Consider the following 21886-nt stretch of genomic DNA (forward strand, 5'->3'; position numbering starts at 1 on the left):
CGAAAACTGACATGGCTGCAGGCTGCGCTGCATCGTCGGCGAGCGACGGCTGCAGATATATCACAACAACTTGTATTAGTAATGTATTACGCGGAAAAATATCAGTATAGCAAAAACGACAATTCGCAGTGATGTAATCGTGAAGTGTGCGCATCTTTCTTATGAAGATACGTCCTCCATGTAAAGTTGACTGATAAGTGCTGTTGAATTGCCTTTGCCTATCATCGTCGACACCAAACACGGGGTGAGTGTCACGTACTCTTTAGTGTGATATATGTATGTATGCTTAGTGATAATAGAGATGCAACTAGCGGCGGTGTTTATTTTTGTTTTCCCGGTAGCGAAACTTGGCAAGCGATGTGTGTCTTTTTAGGCGCTTCTTTGTTTTTTACGGGTTTATTAGGGTACACGGATCTGAGGAATTTGTTTGTCGCAAGTATTGAACGGAAATGTAATTGCTGTGCGCGATTGATTATGGATTTGATAAGGAAGTTTCCGTGAGCTTCGAGGGGATATTTGAAGTTTTCTTTCAAAGCGTGAGTAGAGAAAGTTCCATAAGTCTTTTATTTTTCTTGAATCACGATTTGCATAAAAAATATGTTCTGTACAAAAATTATAACCTAATTTTACGAGTAAAAAATGAGTTGAAGTGTACAAAATTAATGACAACAAGGCGTTGAATGCTGTTGTTGTGATTGGAAACAGGTGACAGGTATGTGACAATGATGAACCCATTACTGCGCAAAGGGATATACAGCATCGTTTGTCCTTGCAAAGGGCCTAACAGCATGTCTGCTTTTCTCATTTTTATTTGTTTTCTTTCTCCAGATGCGCCACCATATCCTTATAAAGAAATAATAAACTATTTCGATCACTGATAGTAAACTAAAACCCATAAAGAGGCCTAAGAGACCTCCGGTATTAGCTGTTGATAAAGAGTTGATGTTAGTGTCAAATACGGTTGGATCCAAATGTTTTTAGTTATAACAAACTTACACAGCAGCTCAGCAAAACCATAGAGCTGGTTCTTGGAATATTTCATGTAGGAATCGTCGATGAAAAAGATATGGACCAAGGCAATATTTTTCCTACAACAAACCAATAAATTATATACAATATTTTATTACAAGTACTAAAAATAATGTAAACTCACTCAAAATATTCCGCATTGTTTTTAAAGTATTCTACTGGTATGTCAAACGTTGCCATCAGCATACTCTGAGAAATCTCTGTGCTATAGTTGATTTCAAAGCAACCAGGATAGCATCGACAGTTAGGCCTAAAATTTATTTACCATTTTCTCAGTGTACATGCACTGTACAGCCTTATAAATTGAAGAATTATATGAATCTTACACTTTTGTAACATTAAATGAGGTAGCAAGAGGGTCTTCATCTTCGTAAAGCTTTTTTTTCATGAAAGTTCTGGCTTCAAGTGCGCAACCATCATCAGATTTTCCACATATTCTTGTATCATTTGATACTGCAAAGAAGTTAATTTGCCACATTTTGTCTCAAATATGGTAATTGTGATTGATTAGAATAAAAACATTGATGCAGTATACCTGGCATATAGTACTTCATGCAGTTACAGTGTTGGAGAGTAAAGTTAGCCTCACACTCCTGGAGACAGTTGCGTTGGGTGTAGGTCCTGTAAAAACGCAACTTCCTTTCCTTAAGAAAGTAGCAGCGTCGAATCTTTGGTGATATCTTCATGATTGACGTTTGGGCATCTGTGATATGGGGTGTTATGATGACCCGAGTTTCTTTCCCCGGTGACAGAGTGAACGCGAAGTCTGCTATCTGAGGAGTCTCCACGGGACTGTGCAGTAGCATCTATTTGGATGTTTTTATTAATTAATTATTTATTTGTTATTTTATTTTTCGCTACATTGACAATCGTAATTTTATCGGCAAACGCCCTACGTAAGTAATAAAAATTCATACAACGGAAAAACGAAACAAGATTTGGTTCTACGTTTGGTTGAGTAAATGCTCGAGTCGTAAATATTATCACAGATCACGTTTATTGAGGCATACTTAGCAACAAACATTTTTTATCGTTTTGTGAAAATTCGTATTCTATTATTTTTTGCAAACTGTGCGGTTAAATTTGTTCATTATACGAAGCGTCAACATTAATATTCAAGGAATATGAATATTTTCAAAATGTGCACTATCCTGCTTTTCGCCACGTTGACGAGCATAATTTCACTCGCAAATGCTGATGTAAGTACAAAAGAAAACAAGAAATAATCGTACTCTATATCGATGCAATATTGAATCCCGTTCTATATCACAGTACAATACCTCGATATCATACAGCAACGCCTTGATACGAAACAAACGTGGTTTCGGAGGCACGAAATCGGTCTACGATCCTCATGGCATGTCTGGAATGAAAAGAACTCTAGCAGCGGCTATGTATTTAGTGATGTGCGCAAACAACTATGTGCTACAACAAATAAAAGAAGGTAAAAGTCGTCGACTTTTTTTTTTATAATACAAGCATCTACTATCATATACACACTATAAAGACGATTTCACTTCTGATTCCAGACAAGTTCTGCTTAATAAACGTCAAGGTTTTGAAGATCGAGCACGCGCTGATAATTGACCCGAAGGACCACAGCTAGTTTCTCTATCCAGACGACAAGGGCAACATCTACTTCAAAGAGGGAGACCCTGTGTTCTTGTCTTTTGCTCAGGAAGAAAGCAACTACTTCAATCATCTGCCCAGACAATCCTCTTAAACGTTCACCTGCGTTGGCGGACTAACTTTCTCGAATGGCCAGAGACTTTTCGACTTCAACGAGCTCACTTGCAACAGTCATCCCAAACACAGCCTCAAGCTCGTGAAAGACGACAGTCATCATCAAAAATTCGAGGTCGGATTCTACACTCGCCCGGGTGACTTTCTGACGCTCTACGAGCTGAAGTACTGGAAAGACAGAAGGTTGGCGGAGTACGCCAAGTACACCGTGTCGAAGTCGCTCTTGGGTAGGCAGAGCACTAATGTCAAGGTACCCTTACCTCCGGGCGTCTGCTGCAAAGTCATACCAAGTATAATTCAAGCCTTAAACGAAGACGCCCAGATCGAGAGCTTCAAAGAATTACTTCCTTACCAAAGTTACGAACCGGAGAAAGGCTACTTTCGAAAAGACGGCTGTCGCATATTCGGTCGAGATCGTCTGGCCTCAAGAGACGCGAACGTCTACTCGGCAGCTGCTCTGGCGACGTATCACTTTACGAATATAATGCCACTGTTCAAGTGCATCATCAGTAACAATTGGCCCAAAATCGACGAGCACATTAACGAGATGGCCATTACGTTGAAAAAGGATCTGACGGTGTACGCCGGAGTACGCAACACAACATTGGTTCTACTTGACCTAATGAGTCAAACTTTTAAGGAGATATTCCTCAGCGTTTCGCCATGGACTTCTAAGGGCCATAAAAAGACTTTCCCTATCCCACTGTACTTCTTCAAGATGGTCGTGGATCGTTCGGAGCGAAAAGGAGTGGTTTACGTGTCAGTCAATGACATTTTTATGGACGACCGATCGGCGGCATCCTATCATATCTGAAAAAATCCTATCTTCAAGATGTCCGGCGTGAAGATGCCGAGAGGCTGACAACCCAAGAAATATTATGCGGGATATAGCTACATGTGCACTGTTAACGATTTTCAAACTTCTAATAATTTATTCTTCGAAGGCAGCATCAAGGACGAGCTCTTGTATATACCTGGGGGTGACGACGAACAAACCGAAATTGAATCATTCACACCCGCTGAAGAAAAGACAACAACCGAATCGCATACAACCGTTGAAGTAAAGACAACAACCGTATCACATACAACCACTGAAGAAATAACGACAACAACCGAAAAATATTGGATTATCAGGGATGAGCTCAGACTCAGAAATTACTACAATTCTCGGTGGCTTTAAACTGCTGTCTGTAATGTAACCCTTGTTTGGACTCACGATTGAATAAAGCGTTTGCAAAAATGCATCAAACCTTGAATCCAACACTGGCGGTCGACGAACAGTAGTACTCATCCGCGTCGACGTCGAGGGCGAGAGTCAGTCCGTAATTCGATCCGCTGCTGAAAGCTCGCCAGGGAATCGCGTTCGCCGATTCGTTTGTGAATGTGTACTCTGGGTTCCAGTCGAGGTGCGTATCAGAGGCGTAGGTGATGTCCAGGTTCTTCCACGTTCGGCTGAATTTTTCGAATTTGTTAACAGATTTTACGAGAAAACCCTTGTAATCGGGAACTTACGGATGATAGAGTATCCTCTTGACAGCGTTGAAATTACAGCAGAGGCCCTCGTCGGTGAGAACAGGATTGAAGATGTCCGTACAGTTGGTCTCGTTGCCGTGCCACTCGCAGTAGTACAGCATCTGCGAGCAATTTTGCGAGACCTGCAAGCCACGATTCATCGTTTTTTCTTCTGTAGCCAATAACGATTAAAATAACATTCGTTCGATACCGACGTTGAGTAAAAATTGGTAGACGTTGTCCCACTCGCCGGCCTCGTCGCTAATTTCGCTCTGCACATTGCTCGTCGTCTTAAAGTCACATATGTCCTCCAGGAAAACTTTCTCTAAAGTGTTGTTCCTAAAAACCAAAAGCCCTGCGACTTCAACAAAAATTCAATAGTAATCTGTAGGCGCAGGAATGAAGGTATACCCGTTGACGACTTTTTTCGCGTATGACTTCCTGGCGTTGTTCATGTTGCAGACGGTGACGGCCGGGAAGGGAAAGTCCTGCAGCGACACCGACTCGGAGCTTCGCGATATTATGATCGGCGAAAGCATGAACTTGGCGTAGAGCAGCCAGATGAAGTAGGCCGCGCCGAATATCGCCAGCACGAATGAGAGGATCCAGAAGGCTCTGCAAATTATATCAAATTACGAATCAATATCTATAAACCACTCGAGTCTAGTCGTAACGCCTTACCTTTCGAAATTCGTGAGGGACGTGTCCCCGACGTACTTCAGACCGTGAATCGTGCAGTGGTCGCAGTAGTCCTTGAATGTGCCTCTGACGTCTGACTTCAGGTAGTTTTCTTCGAGGAATTTCCGTTTGTGCATCATCCTAATTAACCATCGTTAATCCTCAATTAAACGAATGTATAAGATCAAAAGATGATCGATTAATTAACAGCAATCATCTCACTCGTTGTTCATCGAAGGCGTCTGCTGATGCGACATCGTCACGCCGTTGTAACTGACGACGTTGAGGTTGGATAACGAATGCTTTATTGAGTTTCGTGTAACAGATCGAGAATTAGTGGTTGTACGCTGATGCTTATCTGGCAGTGATGTCCACTACCACGTGTGTAGAGCAACTGAGTTTCGTCATTTGCACGCGTTACAGTGTGATGTATTACCCGAGGCGATTACATCATTACGATTTTTAAAAGGCGATAAGGATAACGTCGGTTTGCGCGTTGTAACGTGTTCTAAAATTTTTTTATTCTGTAACGCGATTTGTACGAACCTTTGAATGTCGACTCTTCACAACACCGTCACTCGGAACCTCCATCTCTCCGTAGGAAAATCCAACGGTGACTCGTCTTCGAGCCGCCGTCCCATTACCGTATTCTACAACGTTGTCCTCCTCCTGATGACGATTCTCGTGAAAATCATTGCCGTTCATCTTCGAACGCCAATGCCTCCAGCTTGTTTCCTCGTTCATGATCGATTTCTTCCCAGAAATCACCCGGAGTTTCGACTTGAATGAAAAAAATCGCTCGTTTCAACCTCAACCTCGTGTTTAAAAAAAATCAACCTCACCTTGGCCCTCTTCTGCACGCGACCCTTGCTCGAAGCGGACTCGCTGATCGGAGCCTCGTATCCGACCCTGATCAGCGTGTGCAGATGATTGCTGATGTCCAGTATCTGAATGCCTCGCTGTCTCGGAGCGTCTGTCGATACTCGATCCTCCTCCATACCCCAAGCTCTGGTGCTCGAGTTAGATGATTCAATCGATCGATTTAACTTGGAACGTCGGACCTTTTCGTCGCCTTGTTTTTAGTGACATAGCTGCGCTGTGCGAGAATTTTCCCGAGACGACTATCGGGGTCTATCTCGTCGCAGTGGTGTCGCGTGTTTCGCCGGGAAAATCTATATGCGTCGACGGCGATTCGATATACAATTTATGCTTTTAAAGGGGATGACACTGAGTAATGCGAATTTAATGTGATAAATGTGATGCGTCCGAGTTGACGGGACTTGGCTGACCGGTTTTGATTTGCACTACTGCCGGCAGTGTGCTGTGCTTTGCTTTTGGATTACGTTTATCGATACAGCTGTTTTCCGGGGTAAGCGCAATTTTAATTTAGATCAGCCGAGAGATAAATAAAGTTTTCATAATTTATGGATTCCCCGACTTCGTACAATATTCTTTTGCTGATAATGCAAAGGAAGAACGTGTAAACAAGCTGCGTACAGTGAATGTGTGATCGATTTAATTGATTAAAAATTTTCGATTGTACGTTATAGTGTTGTAAATTCTCACGTCACTCGGGTAAATGTACATTCTAAATTACAGTAATACCCTCAATCACGAGTTGTAATACACTCAGCACTGCACATACAGATATCAATGTTGATTTACACACGTTTCAATATTTCTTTCTTCACATAACAAACCAGCCAAATTCGAGTCGATCAAAAAACACGTTCACACTTCAGCCAAACTCACTTGCAAAACCACAAAAGCGCTCGCGCCAAAAGTCGCCCGTCCGAGTCACCGCGCTGAACTGCGGGAAAAAGCGCGCCCGAGAGACAGGCGACACACAGGAGGGCGATAAAATTTCCACGCGAGCCGATTCCTATCGCTCTTTTCTATGTGCTTACGACACCGTCGCGCGAAGCTTCAGCCTCTCGACGGGCCTCTGTATAAACAATTGACTCGGGGCAGCAGCGAAAGCTCTACGCGGTCACCTTTTTTTCCAATTTGAGCGATGGCTTATACTGTGCAAAGATGGGCTGAAACGCCCTATGGCTTTACGTAAGATTTTGGAAGGAGGCGATGTTTGCTCGGGATGGGAAAATTACTTTGGTTGATGTGTACTTTTCAGTGGAAAGTACCGATGGGAGTTTCGATTTCTCGACACTGATCTTTCTACGATTTTACGATCGTGTTTGCACTTGATAAATGAAGTGTTTTTTTATTTTTGTCGGCCGAAAATCGCTTCAACTGTTTATCATAAAAATAGTATAGTATATACGACGTTGTCATCCTCAGCCCCAAATTGAATTAAACCATCAATCGATGCCCATCAAAAAAGTAGTATAATCGTATAGAGTACGACCGATTAATACATTACGCCTCGCCATCCTAATTTCATTATATCTCTTATACATCGCCGCGATGTTTCATATAATACGTGAGAAAGCGCAAAATCGCCTAAATAAATCATCTCGCGATTGTCTCCGCAGCGAAAAAAAATTGCACTTGGGATAACGAGGGAATTAAGATGAAATGATGACATTGAACGCGACGCCTCTCGGAAACGTTTATCATGGTTAATTAACCCGCGCCGGCAAAGTCAACGTTTACGAGTAACAAAATCGATTATTATGCACACGAAGACTTTCGTTATCTTGACCTTGAATTCGAGACCTGCAGCATAACGCGTCTTTCTTCTTCCCCCCCCCCCCTTTTTTTCATTGTTTACGGGAAGGATAGGAGTTTAAAAAAGATGTTCCTACAATCGATCGAAACACGCCCAGAAAATATAATTGCGACACAGTGAAACAAGGGAATTACGTTAACCGCCTTCCTATTCCGATCACGGCCGATTATAGATGAAAAATGCCCTCGTGTGTACACACATTTAGACAAGCATCTGTGCTTTTTAAAACCCGCCCACGCGATCGAGGCCGTTAATTGCTGGACTTTCTACTCCCGCGATATCGTGATCTATATTACCAAACGTTAATAGGCTTACGTGTCGAAATTCACACGTATGTGGGTCATACGCACCCTCGATCTATTTTCGTGGCTTTCGACGCGCTTCGTTCGGGAACGAAGTTAATTTATTGCACACTTCCGATGCAGCATCGCGATAGCCGAGATCGAACCGAGTCATTATTCATTTGGGGTAAAGATACGTATTTGTTGGAAAATTGATGGGGCGGATAATTCAATTTTTTTTCTCGCGGCTCTATTATAAAGTTGTACACGTTTTCTTCTTCATACGGAGGGTGATTAATGAAAGTATCGAATTGTTTTTCTTTCAGACGGTCAACATGTCGAGAAGGGGTCGAAAACGCAGACTTGGCGCCGAGGACAAGGCCGTCTTCGAGTGGGAGAGGGACAGGATACTGCCGGAAAATCTCAGGGATGAGATGGAGACCATGTGGGAGGTGTGTGATTTTTTTGCTGAAATTTTTGATTGTAAGATTAATTTTTTAATTTTTTTTATCTCAGATTCCACAGATCTACCACTTCCTGCAGCTCACCAAAGAAGCTTTCAACATATCTCATCTGTCGATGTACGAGGTGGAACGTATGCTCCTGATGCCCAGAGCCTCGAAGCAATTAGCTCACATCATGACTTGTTTATTAAGGTATTATATGGAATCGATTTTTCGTTCGCTTATCGCGACAACGGTTGGTAATGCATGATAAGGCTAAAATTGGTTTTTGTTTGTTCAGTTCGCCTTCGACGACGAAATCCAAATTACAAAAAGTGCCTCCGATGCCTTACGAGTTCTGGACCAATATCTTGACGTACAAGCTGCGAAGTTGGTTCAAGATTTATCAGACTAAGCGTCAAGATCCTGTAAAGGTACTTAGTTGCTTCTTACTGCTTCGTAGTTTTACATAAATATTGATCGTTGTGCGATTTTCGTAGGTTTTTGATACACTTGGAGTAGAGCCTGCATTTTGGACGGTTTTTCCGTACGCCGCCGAGATCGAGGGGAAAGACTTTCAGGACTTCAGTTTCAGACAGAGGGTTTGGTTGCTGAAAACGGTCTGCGATACTGCCATTGTGAGTATTGAAATGCATTACTTTGCAGTCGTATTTTGAGAAAAGGCTCTTAACGATGCGTATTTTTATTGAAGCACTCGAGAAAAACGATTCAAGATGAAGTGGCCAAACAGCCTAGTGAGAGTCAATTCGAAACGGTATTGGGCGTCGATAGGTACGGGGCTCGATATATTTACTTCCCGCAGTTCCTACATAACGACATCAGGGTTTACAAGCATTGTTTGGATAACAAAATATTGTCGACAGTAAAGGTATATCGAAGAAAAAATCTACTACAATCTAAAGCGATTGTTTCATTAACTAACGTGATAATGTTCATTTCAGCCTCCACCAGTAGAAGTAAAGCCAAAGGTAGATATAGTAATAAAGGAAGAACCCAAACCTCTACCCCGAGTAATGTCGAGGAAAAAGCGACGAAAATCACGCTGGAGCAACGGGTCGCTACCCTCGAAGAATAAGTACAAGAAAAAAGCCGACCCCCCGCCGATTAATCAGAGTATCGACGACGCCAGCTCTAATTCTGTCGATGCGCACTCAACTCTTAGCTCCAGGAGTTCTTCCAAAGTCTCTGAAATGAGTAGCAGCAGTAGCTTGGTCAAGTCGAGTGATTGCGAGACTAAGGTATCGAGTGGCTTGATCAACGATAATGTGGTCGACGGTGAAGGCGAAAAGAAGGTAGACGAGGAAATTAAGGTCGCGAGCGAATTGATGGAGAATCTCAAGGCGGAGATTGAGGACAACTCCAGTTCTTGTATAGTAGAGGAGGTAAATCTTCGCTTGAATGAATTTCATTATACTTATTTTAAACTGCAATATTTAATTGTATAACGCTTACTCTTTTTCAAGGATACGGCGATGGTAGATGATGCGGAAAAATCTTCCAACACTGTTGCGGCCGACGAGTCATTCGTTAAAGAAAGTAGCTTATTGACTGTGGACGATTTGTCCAAAAGTTCCAAAACCGATGACGAGAAACTCAAAGTGATGAGCTCTTTGAACGCGTCGAAATCCAGTGAAAAGTCGGAAGACGTGTCTGTTTCGGACGCGACGAAAGATGTAAATATTTCCAAGTCGGATGATGAAAAATTGTCCGAACATAAAAAATGTGATACGACAGTGGACGGCGAACCGTTGAATGAAGATATGAGTTTGGACAAGTGGATGTTGGCGAAGAGAAAAGACGTGAATGCGAACGATAGTTTCAGTAATTCAGACAACGAGGCTTCCGATTCGGGATTGAGTGCGTCTGGAACGCGTCGGAGCGCTAGAATAAAGCACATTTCGGAGATAAAGTTGGAAGTTGAGGACGTTGAAAACTTACTGGATGTTTCTGAAAGTGATGAACTATCTTCCATTGATCTGAGAGACAGTTTGTGCAGAGTTTCTTCGCCAGAAATCGAGGTGCTTATCCATAGTTAGATTTATTACTGTATAAACAGTATAAACATACACTACGATATTTATTAATTCAATATTTATTTTGACAGCTTGACTGTGCGCATGCCAATTTTGACGAAAGTAACTGGAAAGTAAATAACTTTAGCGAACTGATGAAAGATTTGAGCGTTTCCAATTTTCAGCTTGTTGCTGATAGCCTAGATAGCCTTAGAGAATTAATTGAATCGATTGCTTCCGATAAGACTGTTCCAGCTTACGAGCCTGTAAAAGAAGTACGTGAAGTAACATATGTGCGTTTTATTCATTAAGTAATATTGATTTTTAACATGTGAACTTTTTTATTTTTTCAGAATTTCGTCAGACCAAAATGCGAAGATACGCTTTTGAAACGATTAAGAGTACTATGCACTACGTTAGAAAATGTCGAAGCTATTTTGAAAGAATCCATGAAAAAGGCTCGAAACAAGTTGCAGAGGGAATGGAATAACTTTGAAAATGGGTAATTGAACATTATTCACCGGCTGACTGCATGTCTTTATTTTATAATTTACATATCTAAAATTGCTTTCCTGATTTTCCAAAAGGATATAGACAAAATCTAACATTCACTCATTTCTACACTTTTCAAATATGCTTGGACATCCGCATTTATGCTATCCTTGCTTTTTGTCTGTATCCTTAGTATCGTCTATCCCACAACCTCTCAAAACCACAGTCCTTTGGTATCTCTTCCAGGCATGGGTGTATTTATTTTCGTAGTTTGCCTGAATTTTCTGTTACTATCAATAAAACCTATGTCTGACTGATGACCCAACCATCTGAATTCCATTATTTTCGTAACGCTTATTATCTTTATTAGTTATTCTACTACTGCACTAAAAAAAAGTAATCGCATAAATGATTACTTACGATAATGGAATTCAGAACTAACTGTGCGTTTTGCACTGGCTGTGTTATAGCGTGGTGGACGAGGATCAGGACTGCAATTCTGAACACGATGCTAACCGCTGGCTTATCGGCTCTCAGGGCTGGCCACAAGTGCACGCATCGCTACCACCACCTACCTTATCCGGAACTGGTACCAGCGAAGTCACATCAGGTCCATCTGCAAATTCTGCTGAAGCCTCGACCTCCAAAACAGGCTCGATCGAGAGACTTGAGGAATCGTCTGGATGTCGAGTTGAAGGCGAAGGGAAAGAAAAAAAAGACGAAGAACTTGCGTGTAAAGAAATTAAAAGAGAGCTTATCGAAAACGAGGCAGAAGGAAGCGTTAAGTCAAAGGATAAGGGGGAAACTCGGGGCAAAGAAGGCAGCCGTCAAAATAATCAGAAAGAAGCTGGTATAGTGGAATAGAATTATATGCTCTAATAACTTGAAATTTTAATTTATGTCACACACGATTTGTGATACTAATTGCCACATATTTTTAAACAGAAGAACCCACGCAAACAAAGCGAGTCCTGCGAGCCCGTGGCGTTTCCTCATACACCGAGCAGCTGCTCTCTGATGAGAGCGAGGAGGAGGAAAAGTTGGACGGATGGGCCGACATTGAGGCCATCTACGCGGCTCCCAGCTCACAGGCCAATGCATCCTCTCCAAACACTCCTACGAAATCCCGCGAGTCGTGCGATGAATCAGACGAGGAGGACTCGGACCAAGATTGGATTTTACCTAGCTCTCGCAAACGGAAGGGTAAACGTCCGTGTAAGTGATCACAGCTGGAGCGAATTTTTTGTTAAGTCTTGCATTCGTTTAACTTGTGTTATTTTTCCTACAGCGGCAAGTCGACGTTTAAAATCCTTCCAATACAAGCTTCACAACATTAACAAGGCTGATCAAGATGGCAAGCTCCTTGAGAATCAGCAGCAACAACCTGTTGTTCAAGGTGTACACATAAAAAGATCGCCAATAGTGGTTCAAATTGTTCCTAGACAACCACCCATCAGACAACCAGCCAAAACTATCTCAAGACCACCTCCTCCGCTTAATAATTTACCCAACAACTTTGTGACAGTCACGTCATCGGCTTCACAGGTTATCCAAACTTCCACAGTGCCTTCCGATACTTTGAAAAGTGAGCCCCAAGATTCTAACCTACACACGGTACTGGACATCAAGGACGAGGGTCCAATATATGACACTACGCCCAATGCAACTTGTGTTCAACCAAATTATGTGGTAGTTACTACTGGACATGCGCCCGTTGCCAATTATTACGTTATGCAGCAGAATCCTCCCGTTACCGGTGTCATGCACCAGAACCAGTTTATTCAGTCGACTGCTTTTGTTTCTCAAATGGTGCCTCAAGTAAGATTTTTTCAATTAATAATTCAAAATGTTTACTCCGTCATTTTATATTTAGTTAATACAACGTTTGACATCTTTACAGTCTCAAATTCAGCCTTTGCAGCAAATGCAAACAGTCTCAGCCGAGGGCTACTACGTTCAGCAGACCCCACAGCAGAACTACATCGTTCAGAACCCTTCCGGCCTCATAACAGCTGGACCACGTCAAGCCTTCATAGCAACTCCAAATGCTCAAGTCGTCTACCAGCAACAACCACAACAACAAGGAGTTACGACAGCACCAAACTATATACAGTATGTCACCACCACCCCGGGTCAACCACAATTGCAGCAACAGCAACCATCACCTTCGCTGCCCCGTATCATCAATACGATGACGCTGGCAACACCGAGACAGATTAATTACAGGATGCGAGCACCCGTGGCAGTACAGAACAATAGGATGCCATTGCCGGCTAGGGGGCAAAACTTTCCTCATCCAAATGGCGCAGTTATCAGAAGCGCACCGATTAATACGAACATTCTAAGACCTGGTCAGAGGATCGGACAACCGAGAAATATTGCGCCGAGACGCCAGGTGGGTAACAAGAGTGATCATTGATTTTCTTGCGGTAATTTAAAGTTACAAAATTACTAAACGATATTTTATTATTATCATTATAGATCGCCCCTAGAGCGCCAAATCAAACCAACAAGGCGAAGCCGGTTGTTGCCAGTACAGATAACACTCAAAAGACCACGTCTTTAATAGTATTGAGCGACAGCGACGACGAGATCGAGATGATCATTCCTGCGAACAGTAACGCTCCAAAACCACCAACACCGGCTAAACGCCCTGCAAAATCTAGCAGTAAGAACGCGACTAGTACCACTAACGATATCCAAAACAAACTTCCAGCTGAATTAATTCAGCGCATAGGTGAGGGCAACATCTCGATTAGTCCGATAAAACCAGCGCAACCGGCTGTGACAGCGTCGAGTACTCAATTGATTGTAGTTGTAAATGAAACTGGCAGTCATTATGCACTTGCATTACCGAACGGGGGCAAGTTGATTTTGACACCGGAACAGGTCGCACAAATCCGAGCATCCAACGGTGGAAAGCTTGTCTTATGAAGATTCGAGGGGGGCTTCGTTAGGCCTTTTTTATTGCTGTAATGAGGTATTCAGGGCTGTGAGGTAGGTGATACTTGAGATGATAATGGTTTTATTTAAAGTGAAGCTTGCCAGATTAAAATCGATGCTCTCATATTGGTTTGAGCATGATTTCTAAACAGTAGATGAAACTACTTCGATTTCGAAGAAGATGCATATGAATTATTCAAAGTTTATACGTAGTGTACTGCGTAATTTTATATGCAATGGATTCTTTGATGATTTTTAAACTTCTTTTTAAACTGTAATTTGAAAGTTTTAAACGCAATATTTGCTGTAATGAGAGCTTCTTATCGCTGCGTTCGGAATGGATTGGCTGTTTGCATACAAATTATATAATGCAGGTAGCTACATTTATTTTTCAACGCAGATGATAAGCTTGCAGTATAAATTTTTGTTGTCTGTAATAATACTGCTTCCAATTAAATGGTCGAATAATGCCTAGCATGTTTTTTATCGAAGGCGCTAGATTTATACGGTGTTTTACTTGAAACGCTTTAAAGTTTTCAAACCAAAGTATACCTTTATTTGTTGATTTTTGGAAATTTAATGTATTAGGTTGATACTTTAAAAATGTTATGGACCTCCACTGGAAAATGTAGATGAAATATCTATTGATCAATTCAGATAAACTATGCTTCTATAATATACATATTAGGCTATTTAAGGCTATTTAGCGAACAAATATGTGATGAACTTGTAACTATACGATATTTTACATACTTTAAGTAAAAATATGCTATGATGTATGTCACTGAGTGTGAAACAAAACATAGTATTAATAGAGTCTAGGTTGTTGCAAATATCTCAGGCAATTCTACATCTTTACTTGGATGTACATTTACGATGATCAATGTAAAATATTTATGATGTTTACTTCTTAGTACGTATCATTGCGCAAAGATTCACTTGAGCGCACGATACTGTACGTTGAATCTCTAGTTAAGAAAACATTTCAAAGAGAGCAGTTCATGTATATTAAACAAATATAATTAAAGTTTATTACATTTTCATATGAATGCGATATCGTTTAGTCTTCTTACTAATCCTCCTGCCCTACATACATAAGATTATCAGGAATAAGTTCATCGCAACAAGTAGAATATTTTTTGTTATTGTTTTAATTTATTAACAAATTTCTCAATATAACGAGTTGAACAAAATTAATCAAAATATATATATATTTACATTATCCACAAAACAGAGATAAAATTGAATATTTAACAACTATGGCTTGTATGAAAAAAGCTTAAGTAAGCGATCACAGCATTAATTGAGTTTTTCATGAGTATACATTTGTTTATAAACTATTTAATTTCAACACAATTAAAATTTTCTCAGATCTATACACGAGCATATCTTTTTAATTATAAAGTTAATTGACTATACGTTAGAAAGCGAGGAGGTAGTGTGTCATGCACCGTTTTTATCGTTTCCGTTGACTAATTAAGCGTCATGAGAATCAGGCCTTTTTCGATTTCTTGTAGGGTACGTCGTTGCTTTCCTTGGTCATGAACTTTTTTAGCCGCGTTCCATTGTAAGGCGTGTCACTGCCTGGAGGATGAAGTCTCATCTAAAACAGCGTGATGATGCATATTACAAAAAATTGTTCTCACGTGCAATCTTATCATAGATTCCTTTCTGCTACAATAAGCTATGCGAGGTATTCGTTCTATGTTTATTAAACTTGCGATAAAAATTACGTACCCTTAGTTTCCTGAGATTCTGTTGTAAATGTCATGGTAAAAATCAACATTACGATATTTTTTCTAATTTTGAGAACTACTTATAGTGAATAAGTAAGAAAATAGAAATCAGAAATGAGAAGAAAATACCTCTATATAGTGTATTTTATGATCAAGGTACGTAATAATTAATATTTAAAGAACGTATCTAAATAAACCAGAAATTTCAAAATTAGTAAAAAAAAGCGTATTAGAAACATTGAGAAACGTTGAAACGAAAGAATATTAAAAAAAGTGTGATGTATAGCCTTGTTATATGGTAAATCGACACTTCTCTGCCGAGTTTTTTGTTGGTATAACGCATCTCATCTTTCTCAAGGAAAGTCAAAAATTGTAATTTTTTATATTAAAGAGTTAGTCAAGCCAGGAGAAATAAGCATTTCTTGTTACAAATTCCACCGTCACCGTTAAAAAAAAAGTCATGCAATAAAATGAGTTAAATAAAAGCGTGAGATCCATGATTATTTTTGTATCGTGGAAAAATGTTGAACTTTATTGCTTCACTGGTATAGAATACTTTTACAAATATTTTGTATCAATAGATATAAACGAAAGCAATACATTTGTAATTTAATCGATGACGAGAATCTAAAATTCCGAAACACGCAGCCTTTCGTGCAAATGATTATAATAACTCTTAACTTATCATTAATAGCTTTGGTCGTAAATTCAATTTACATCGCATCTGTCCACCATCGAATTTTCACTGCATATATTTACAAGAAAATCGTTTTTCGAGCTCATCCCAAAGTGTCCCTATGTATCGATTAATCTAATAATACTTGAAAGTCACAATCGCACCAAAAAAATGTATAATACCCGATCGTTATCTTCGGCAATCTTAAAGCTTAAAATTGCGAAAATGTGTATTCTCCCCCAAAAAAGGCCAGTTAGATTCTCGTCATCTGCACAGTAGAGAATTAAATGCACCACATATCTCGTACTAACAGCTATATGTATATAGAAAATATTAGGCAAATGCTTCCTGAATGATATGTCTCCGACTCCGTACTCGACCCATCATCGTCATCTACGTGTTATACTTTTATTGTTCTACGTTAATCATACTCATATAGTATACGTGTGTATAGTAATATTATACAAAAAGAAAATCACGCGCGTTTGTGCTCGTTTTTATTGAAATTTCTGTTGATTTTTGCTTTGTAAATAGTAAATAGAGAGTGATCCGGATTCCGCTGGCAGCAGCGTCTCTATTTGTCGGTGTATTCGTTGTCGACCGGCAACTGATCGCCGTCCACGTTCCTCAGTCGCTTCTGCAATTAAGAAGACAGAACAATGCCGACACCCTCCTTATTTATGCTGTTGTGGAGTCATTAGAGTCAATCGAGATAAACAAAGTAAAAATAGAACTAGATTTTAATATTTTTGTTATCTCGATTGAGCGATGTGGAGTTTTAGGTAGGCGTTAATTTTTGTGTTAGGGCTGAGAGCTGTGGGGGGTGGGATATAATGCGGTTTTAACCAGTACCAATTGTTTTTTGATTTTTTTTTCAATGATCTTCGATCTGAAAATACATAATTCATGGTTTATAGCGTTAAATATCGATGAATAACAGTGTGAACCGAAAAGTTAGAGAAGCGAAGCTTCCTTCTGAATAATTTTCCTAGTCAATCTGGACACTTCGTTGGGCTTCGAAAAATTTCCAAAATGAAAAAAAGAAAACTCACCATAATCCTGTACTTCTCCTTGCAAGCATACTCGCTCTCGTCGACGTCGTTGTAGCAGTCGCTCTTGTAGTCCTTGGGGATGGGTCCACCTTCGAACTGGCAGAGTCTCGACAGAGGCTTGGCTTTGACGATCATCTTATCGAATCCGGTAGGCTTGTGTACCGGACAGTAGAACACATCCGGGGTATTCTTGTCGAAGACGATGCTCTTGCGCATCATGTCACCCGCGTCCGCCGTCAACAGCAGCGTCTGCATTTGAATATTAAAATTTTATTTTGAAAACGCGTGATGTAGGTCAATTCGGATATGAATTTAACGTTATTAACAGATAAAAAAAAGTATTATTTTTTCATTATCCTACGAAGCTAACGTATAACATCGTAATCGCCAGAAAGAAGTAGCCGCAACGCGATGAATATTGATGAATCTTGCGAAACGCGGTGATGCTCTTTGTTGCGGTCCGACTCTCGCATTAAGTGAATAAGTATAAGTATAGCCATGAGAATTTTCTCGGGAAATTGTTTCTAATTTTTCAATGTACACATTACACAGTGGATGATAACTCACCGCAAGGACGGCCAGCAGAACGACGAAGTAATAGTTCCCTGCAACAAACAAGCAAAACCAACTATTATGTGTGCGTATGTATATAGTCGTAAGTCATAAGTGAAAGAGAATGGCACGGGTGTAAGAAAGAGAGTATGAAAAAAGTGTCGCTGCACAAAGCTCCCATTTGGCATCTCGGACTGTAAGTGATCGTTAAGGCTAATCTCGAGAACGGAAAAGCCAATCGAATGATGTATACACCGAGTGCCACAGAGTGCACAATTGCACAGCTGGTACTTTTCTCTTATTCGTTGTTGTTGTTGTTGTTTTTGTAAGATGGAACTGGAGAGAAAGAGCAGTGGTTCTGTAAAGCTGCGTATAAAAAAGGTAATAAGCTTCGTTTAAAAAATGAGAACACCGACGTACATCAAACGCGTTATTGTTCTTTCGAAACTGGCTCGACTCGCAGTCGTAAAAAATTCGTGTGATTTACTTCTCAGAAGCATCATTTTTAATCGGCGATCAAGTGAAGCTTACACTTGGCGACAAACACGCTCATCAAAAATCGTATCAGTGGGTCGATCCCAAACAAAAAAATTAATTTTCACACACATACACACTCGTTCATTCCCGCTATTAGCTCGCAGCGCTGCGATAACCGATCGCGCATACCGATATCCAGTTATTACTCTGCTTTCCCCTTTTTCCCTCGCAAAATCGAAGCGAAAGAAACTCCACGGCGCGATTTTACGACTCGATTTTCCATGGCTATTAGTTCTTATACTCCATTGTCTCTCTCTCTCTCTCTCACGCGAAGCGATCGGTTTTACGACGCGCACTGACTAGTGCCTTCGGGGCTGCGGTATGTGTCGAGGCGTGAAAAAAGAAGAGGTCGATGAACTTTAAGTGAGAAGCCACTCGACGGATGCAACTTGGCGAATTTGCATATAGAACGCGTGAATGCAAATATTTCGTTTGTGCGACTGGAGATCGGAGGAGGAAAAAAAGAGCGACGAAGTTTTAGGGTCGACAACACCGGTCAGGCTCTTCTGAGGCGATCATCGAGTTAGCCGCCGGCAGCAATTGGAGATGGATCCAGAAGAGGCCAATTGCGGGTCATCGAGTTAAAAAGCTCTCAAAAGGAAGACGCTTTGTACGCAATTGTTATTACGCTCGAGATGTTTGTCGCGGTTGGTTATTGATATTGAGAGTAAGTGTTTCGGAGAAGCGATGTGTGACGTTTCATTTTTTTTTTTTTTTTGCTCTCCGAGTTTTTAGCAGCTTCGAGTTACTTGATGGCGATTCGAATTTCCGTGTAGAACACGCGCGTAAATGAGTATTATTGTCACTACTCCGCGCGCACAGCATGAAATCGATCGAACCTTAAGCCGCCTGTTCCGGACTATATATAGCGTTTTTTCTCACCGTCTATTTCCGCGCGCTGTGTACTTTCAATTTCAGCTGCGACAGGACATAAGCGAGCGCCGATTTCTTCGGCGGTCGACGTGGACCTTTGCCGATTTTTCGATATCGCCTAACGACTTATAATATACATGACTATTTGTATGGGTTTTAAAGTGCCGATTTTTGAATTTATTTTTGGAGTGATCGCTCGAATCTGTTATGGGAGAGTAGGTCGTTAACGATAAAATTGCTTTGGAGCGTAACATATGTTAATCGCGCATACGTTTTGGTTTTATAAACGCGCGTAAATCGCTTTGTAATGGAGCGCGATTATGAATGAATGACGGCAGCGTTGAAATCTCCGGAAGCTGTACCGATACGAGTATTATTATCGAAATCGTCCGCTGATTAAAAATACGGCGAAGATTTGCAATGTAACAAAAACGCTTACACTATGCGGACACAACTAGTATACGGAACCAAGACGTGTCTTACAGGATACACCGGATATATACTGTTACAAAAAACTCTTTTTCAAGCTTCTTCGCCTTTACTTATACGAGAATTTACGCCATTGACAAAAATTATCGCAATTACAATCGTACCATTCGAATTTCAGCCTTAAAAAATCGTTAAAAAAATCTCCCATACATCAGCTGCTCCTCGAAGCCAAAAAAAAGTCCCAGAATCCAACCAAAACCCACTCGCTCCTCCAAGCCACGCGCATAGCTCGCGTCACCCGCGCGGAATTCCGCTCGCGCCGAGTCGCCCGAAGCATCATCTCTCCGTCCCGTAATCCCCACGCGCACACCTCAGCCCATGACTCACAATTCTAAATTTCGAGCCGAAAGCAACGCCAAACTCTCGGTCGCATTCTCTGTCCGAAAACGAAGAAAAGGTGTACTATACAAAGTGTGTGTACTCACTCATGGCTGCGTGCGAGAATGTGTATGAGCTGTATAAAAAGGAACCTCGCGAGACGCCGTCCGCTACTCGACTGAGAGGTGAGCGCTGTCGAGCGGTACCACTGCCTCTTGGGAGAGGATGTGTACTGTAATGCTCGCTTTGGTCTCGAGAGTGAGAGAGGAAGAGAGACGGAGAGAGAGATAGAGAGGCTTTCATGGTGTGGGTAGAGCAGTGTGTTTTGTATATAGTGTGTGGGGATATGTTGGAGTTTGTTATTCCGGATTGGCGAGATGACGATTGTTTCGGGGGGTTTTGATCGGTATGCTGATTAGGAGATTTTTTTCTCGTTTTGTGCGGGATTCTTTAGTATAGTTTGAATTGCGAGATGTATCAATAGAGGAAAATTGGTGTAGAATACTTGACAGGTCACTTTCGATATAATAAATCAGTCAATCGACCTGTAAGTAGTAGTTCGCTCTCTCCGTTATCTCGATCTGCTCCCGTTTCTCGCGGGCGATTTCTTTTTCTCGTCGAATTTCTCTGTAAGCATTGTAGTACGTGTATACACATATAGCACCAATTCAGCGGATGCAGAAAGAAGATGCCGTTACGGAGGCTTCAAGTATTATTTTTAGATACTTTTTTATCCTTTGGATAAACATTTCCACGCGTCGAAGGTGCCTGAAATACAACTTTAACGAAATGAAAATGATTTCATCGTTCGGAGATGACGTAAGATTTTCGTTAATTATCCTCTCGGATCAAAGAGCAATTATCCACTGAATGGAGTTTATCTGCGCCAAAAAGAGTTCGATACTGTGCAAGTAATGACGCGCGAAAGAATAACGTCGCTATAGTCCAAATGAAACGGCGATTAGCGCTTCGACGGCTGCGCGATTTTCCAGTAATTAAGCGATTAAAACTGGGAAAATCGACTCACTTTCTATATGGAGTAATAAGCCTTGCTTTTAATTGGGCCTTTTAATGCTCCAATTACTCGCTGACACTGTGTGCTTTTTAAGAAGCGTAATTGCTCGCTCGAAGATTTAAACGAAAAATTTCGATCGTAACAAAAAGCTACTACAGTTTTGTATAAAGAGGAAAAAGGCGCGGAGCGAGTCAGCGTTAGAAGCGCAGAGTCAACGATTTTTCGGTGTATGTACAAAACGACCGCAGGCGTGAATCGAAAGTAGTGGGCGTTCGGCCTCGTCCTCTCCATATTCAGATGCGCGCGTACATCTCGTCATTCGGACGATCCTTTACGGAGCGGAAAGAGTCTTTGAACGAGCCAGTAGCCACCGCTTTCGAAATTACTGGCGAGACGCTATTCCACTTTTACGTTTGGCTGGCTTTACGGTTACAAAGAAACGCAGATTTAACGATGAGAAAACGTTAACAAAATTTTTGTAAAAGCGAATATCCGGATTGCGAACGCACAAAGCGAGACCTTTGAAAAGTAAACACACGTTTCGATTGCACTTTCTGCGGAGAAAGGCGAGTCGCAGGTTTTGCTTCGCAATTACGTGCAATGCTAGCATTCGAAACGATGATAAAAGATTGCGGCTGACCTCGCCGACGCAGCGCCGATTGTTTTTGCTGAAATCGTATCAAGGACGGTGAACGTTTCGGTCGATACTCAGCGATTCCAAACTTGTAATTATTCATATTGCCGGATTTCTGTTTGCGAGACCTGGTCTTGAGCGTGAAAAGTCAAATAAATGCA

At 41.2% G+C, this 21886-nt stretch overlaps 4 protein-coding genes across 8 annotated transcripts; 2 read left to right on the forward strand and 2 right to left on the reverse strand.

Moving 5' to 3' along the window:
* LOC100680323 lies at positions 1 to 14897 on the forward strand. 3 transcript variants are annotated; one of them, XM_008208993.4, is made up of 16 exons: positions 1 to 244; positions 342 to 536; positions 8259 to 8384; positions 8449 to 8588; positions 8677 to 8809; positions 8876 to 9013; positions 9088 to 9264; positions 9338 to 9778; positions 9860 to 10414; positions 10501 to 10683; positions 10762 to 10910; positions 11371 to 11750; positions 11846 to 12115; positions 12189 to 12718; positions 12801 to 13295; positions 13382 to 14897. In XM_008208993.4, the coding sequence occupies exons 3-16, from the start codon at positions 8268 to 8270 to the stop codon at positions 13832 to 13834; spliced, it is 4161 nt and encodes a 1386-aa protein (XP_008207215.1). In that variant the 5' UTR covers positions 1 to 244; positions 342 to 536; positions 8259 to 8267; the 3' UTR covers positions 13835 to 14897. The 3 variants fall into 3 exon arrangements, with proteins under 3 accessions (XP_008207215.1, XP_003426679.1, XP_008207216.1); XM_003426631.5 differs by lacking the exon at positions 342 to 536 and having other exon boundaries at positions 2 to 244; XM_008208994.3 differs by lacking the exons at positions 1 to 244; positions 342 to 536 and adding an exon at positions 4978 to 5066.
* LOC103316241 (pickpocket protein 28-like) lies at positions 538 to 6270 on the reverse strand. Its single transcript, XM_008208990.4, has 13 exons — positions 5805 to 6270; positions 5509 to 5742; positions 5185 to 5264; positions 4966 to 5103; positions 4696 to 4899; positions 4500 to 4623; positions 4285 to 4427; positions 4023 to 4224; positions 1565 to 1835; positions 1356 to 1482; positions 1154 to 1279; positions 997 to 1088; positions 538 to 925 (listed from the first exon to the last, which is right to left on the reverse strand). The coding sequence occupies exons 1-13, from the start codon at positions 5958 to 5960 to the stop codon at positions 735 to 737; spliced, it is 2088 nt and encodes a 695-aa protein (XP_008207212.2). The 5' UTR covers positions 5961 to 6270; the 3' UTR covers positions 538 to 734.
* LOC107981125 lies at positions 1853 to 2865 on the forward strand. The gene is made up of 3 exons (XM_016985838.3): positions 1853 to 2228; positions 2302 to 2473; positions 2559 to 2865. Exons 1-3 carry the CDS (start codon positions 2154 to 2156, stop codon positions 2633 to 2635), a joined length of 324 nt encoding a protein of 107 aa, XP_016841327.1. The 5' UTR covers positions 1853 to 2153; the 3' UTR covers positions 2636 to 2865.
* Positions 14831 to 21866, reverse strand: LOC100123516. Of its 3 annotated transcripts, none has more exons than XM_031931190.2 (4): positions 21732 to 21866; positions 17875 to 17912; positions 17308 to 17556; positions 14831 to 15446 (listed from the first exon to the last, which is right to left on the reverse strand). In XM_031931190.2, the coding sequence occupies exons 1-4, from the start codon at positions 21826 to 21828 to the stop codon at positions 15336 to 15338; spliced, it is 495 nt and encodes a 164-aa protein (XP_031787050.1). In that variant the 5' UTR covers positions 21829 to 21866; the 3' UTR covers positions 14831 to 15335. The 3 variants fall into 3 exon arrangements, with proteins under 3 accessions (XP_031787050.1, XP_003426678.3, XP_001608013.3); XM_003426630.5 differs by lacking the exon at positions 21732 to 21866 and adding an exon at positions 20184 to 20331; XM_001607963.6 differs by lacking the exons at positions 14831 to 15446; positions 21732 to 21866 and adding exons at positions 16080 to 16892; positions 20184 to 20344.
* Positions 21867 to 21886: the final 20 nt, after the last annotated feature.

This window comes from Nasonia vitripennis, chromosome 5, assembly GCF_009193385.2.
Source record: "Nasonia vitripennis strain AsymCx chromosome 5, Nvit_psr_1.1, whole genome shotgun sequence".
NCBI classification, from domain to species: Eukaryota; Metazoa; Arthropoda; class Insecta; order Hymenoptera; family Pteromalidae; genus Nasonia; species Nasonia vitripennis.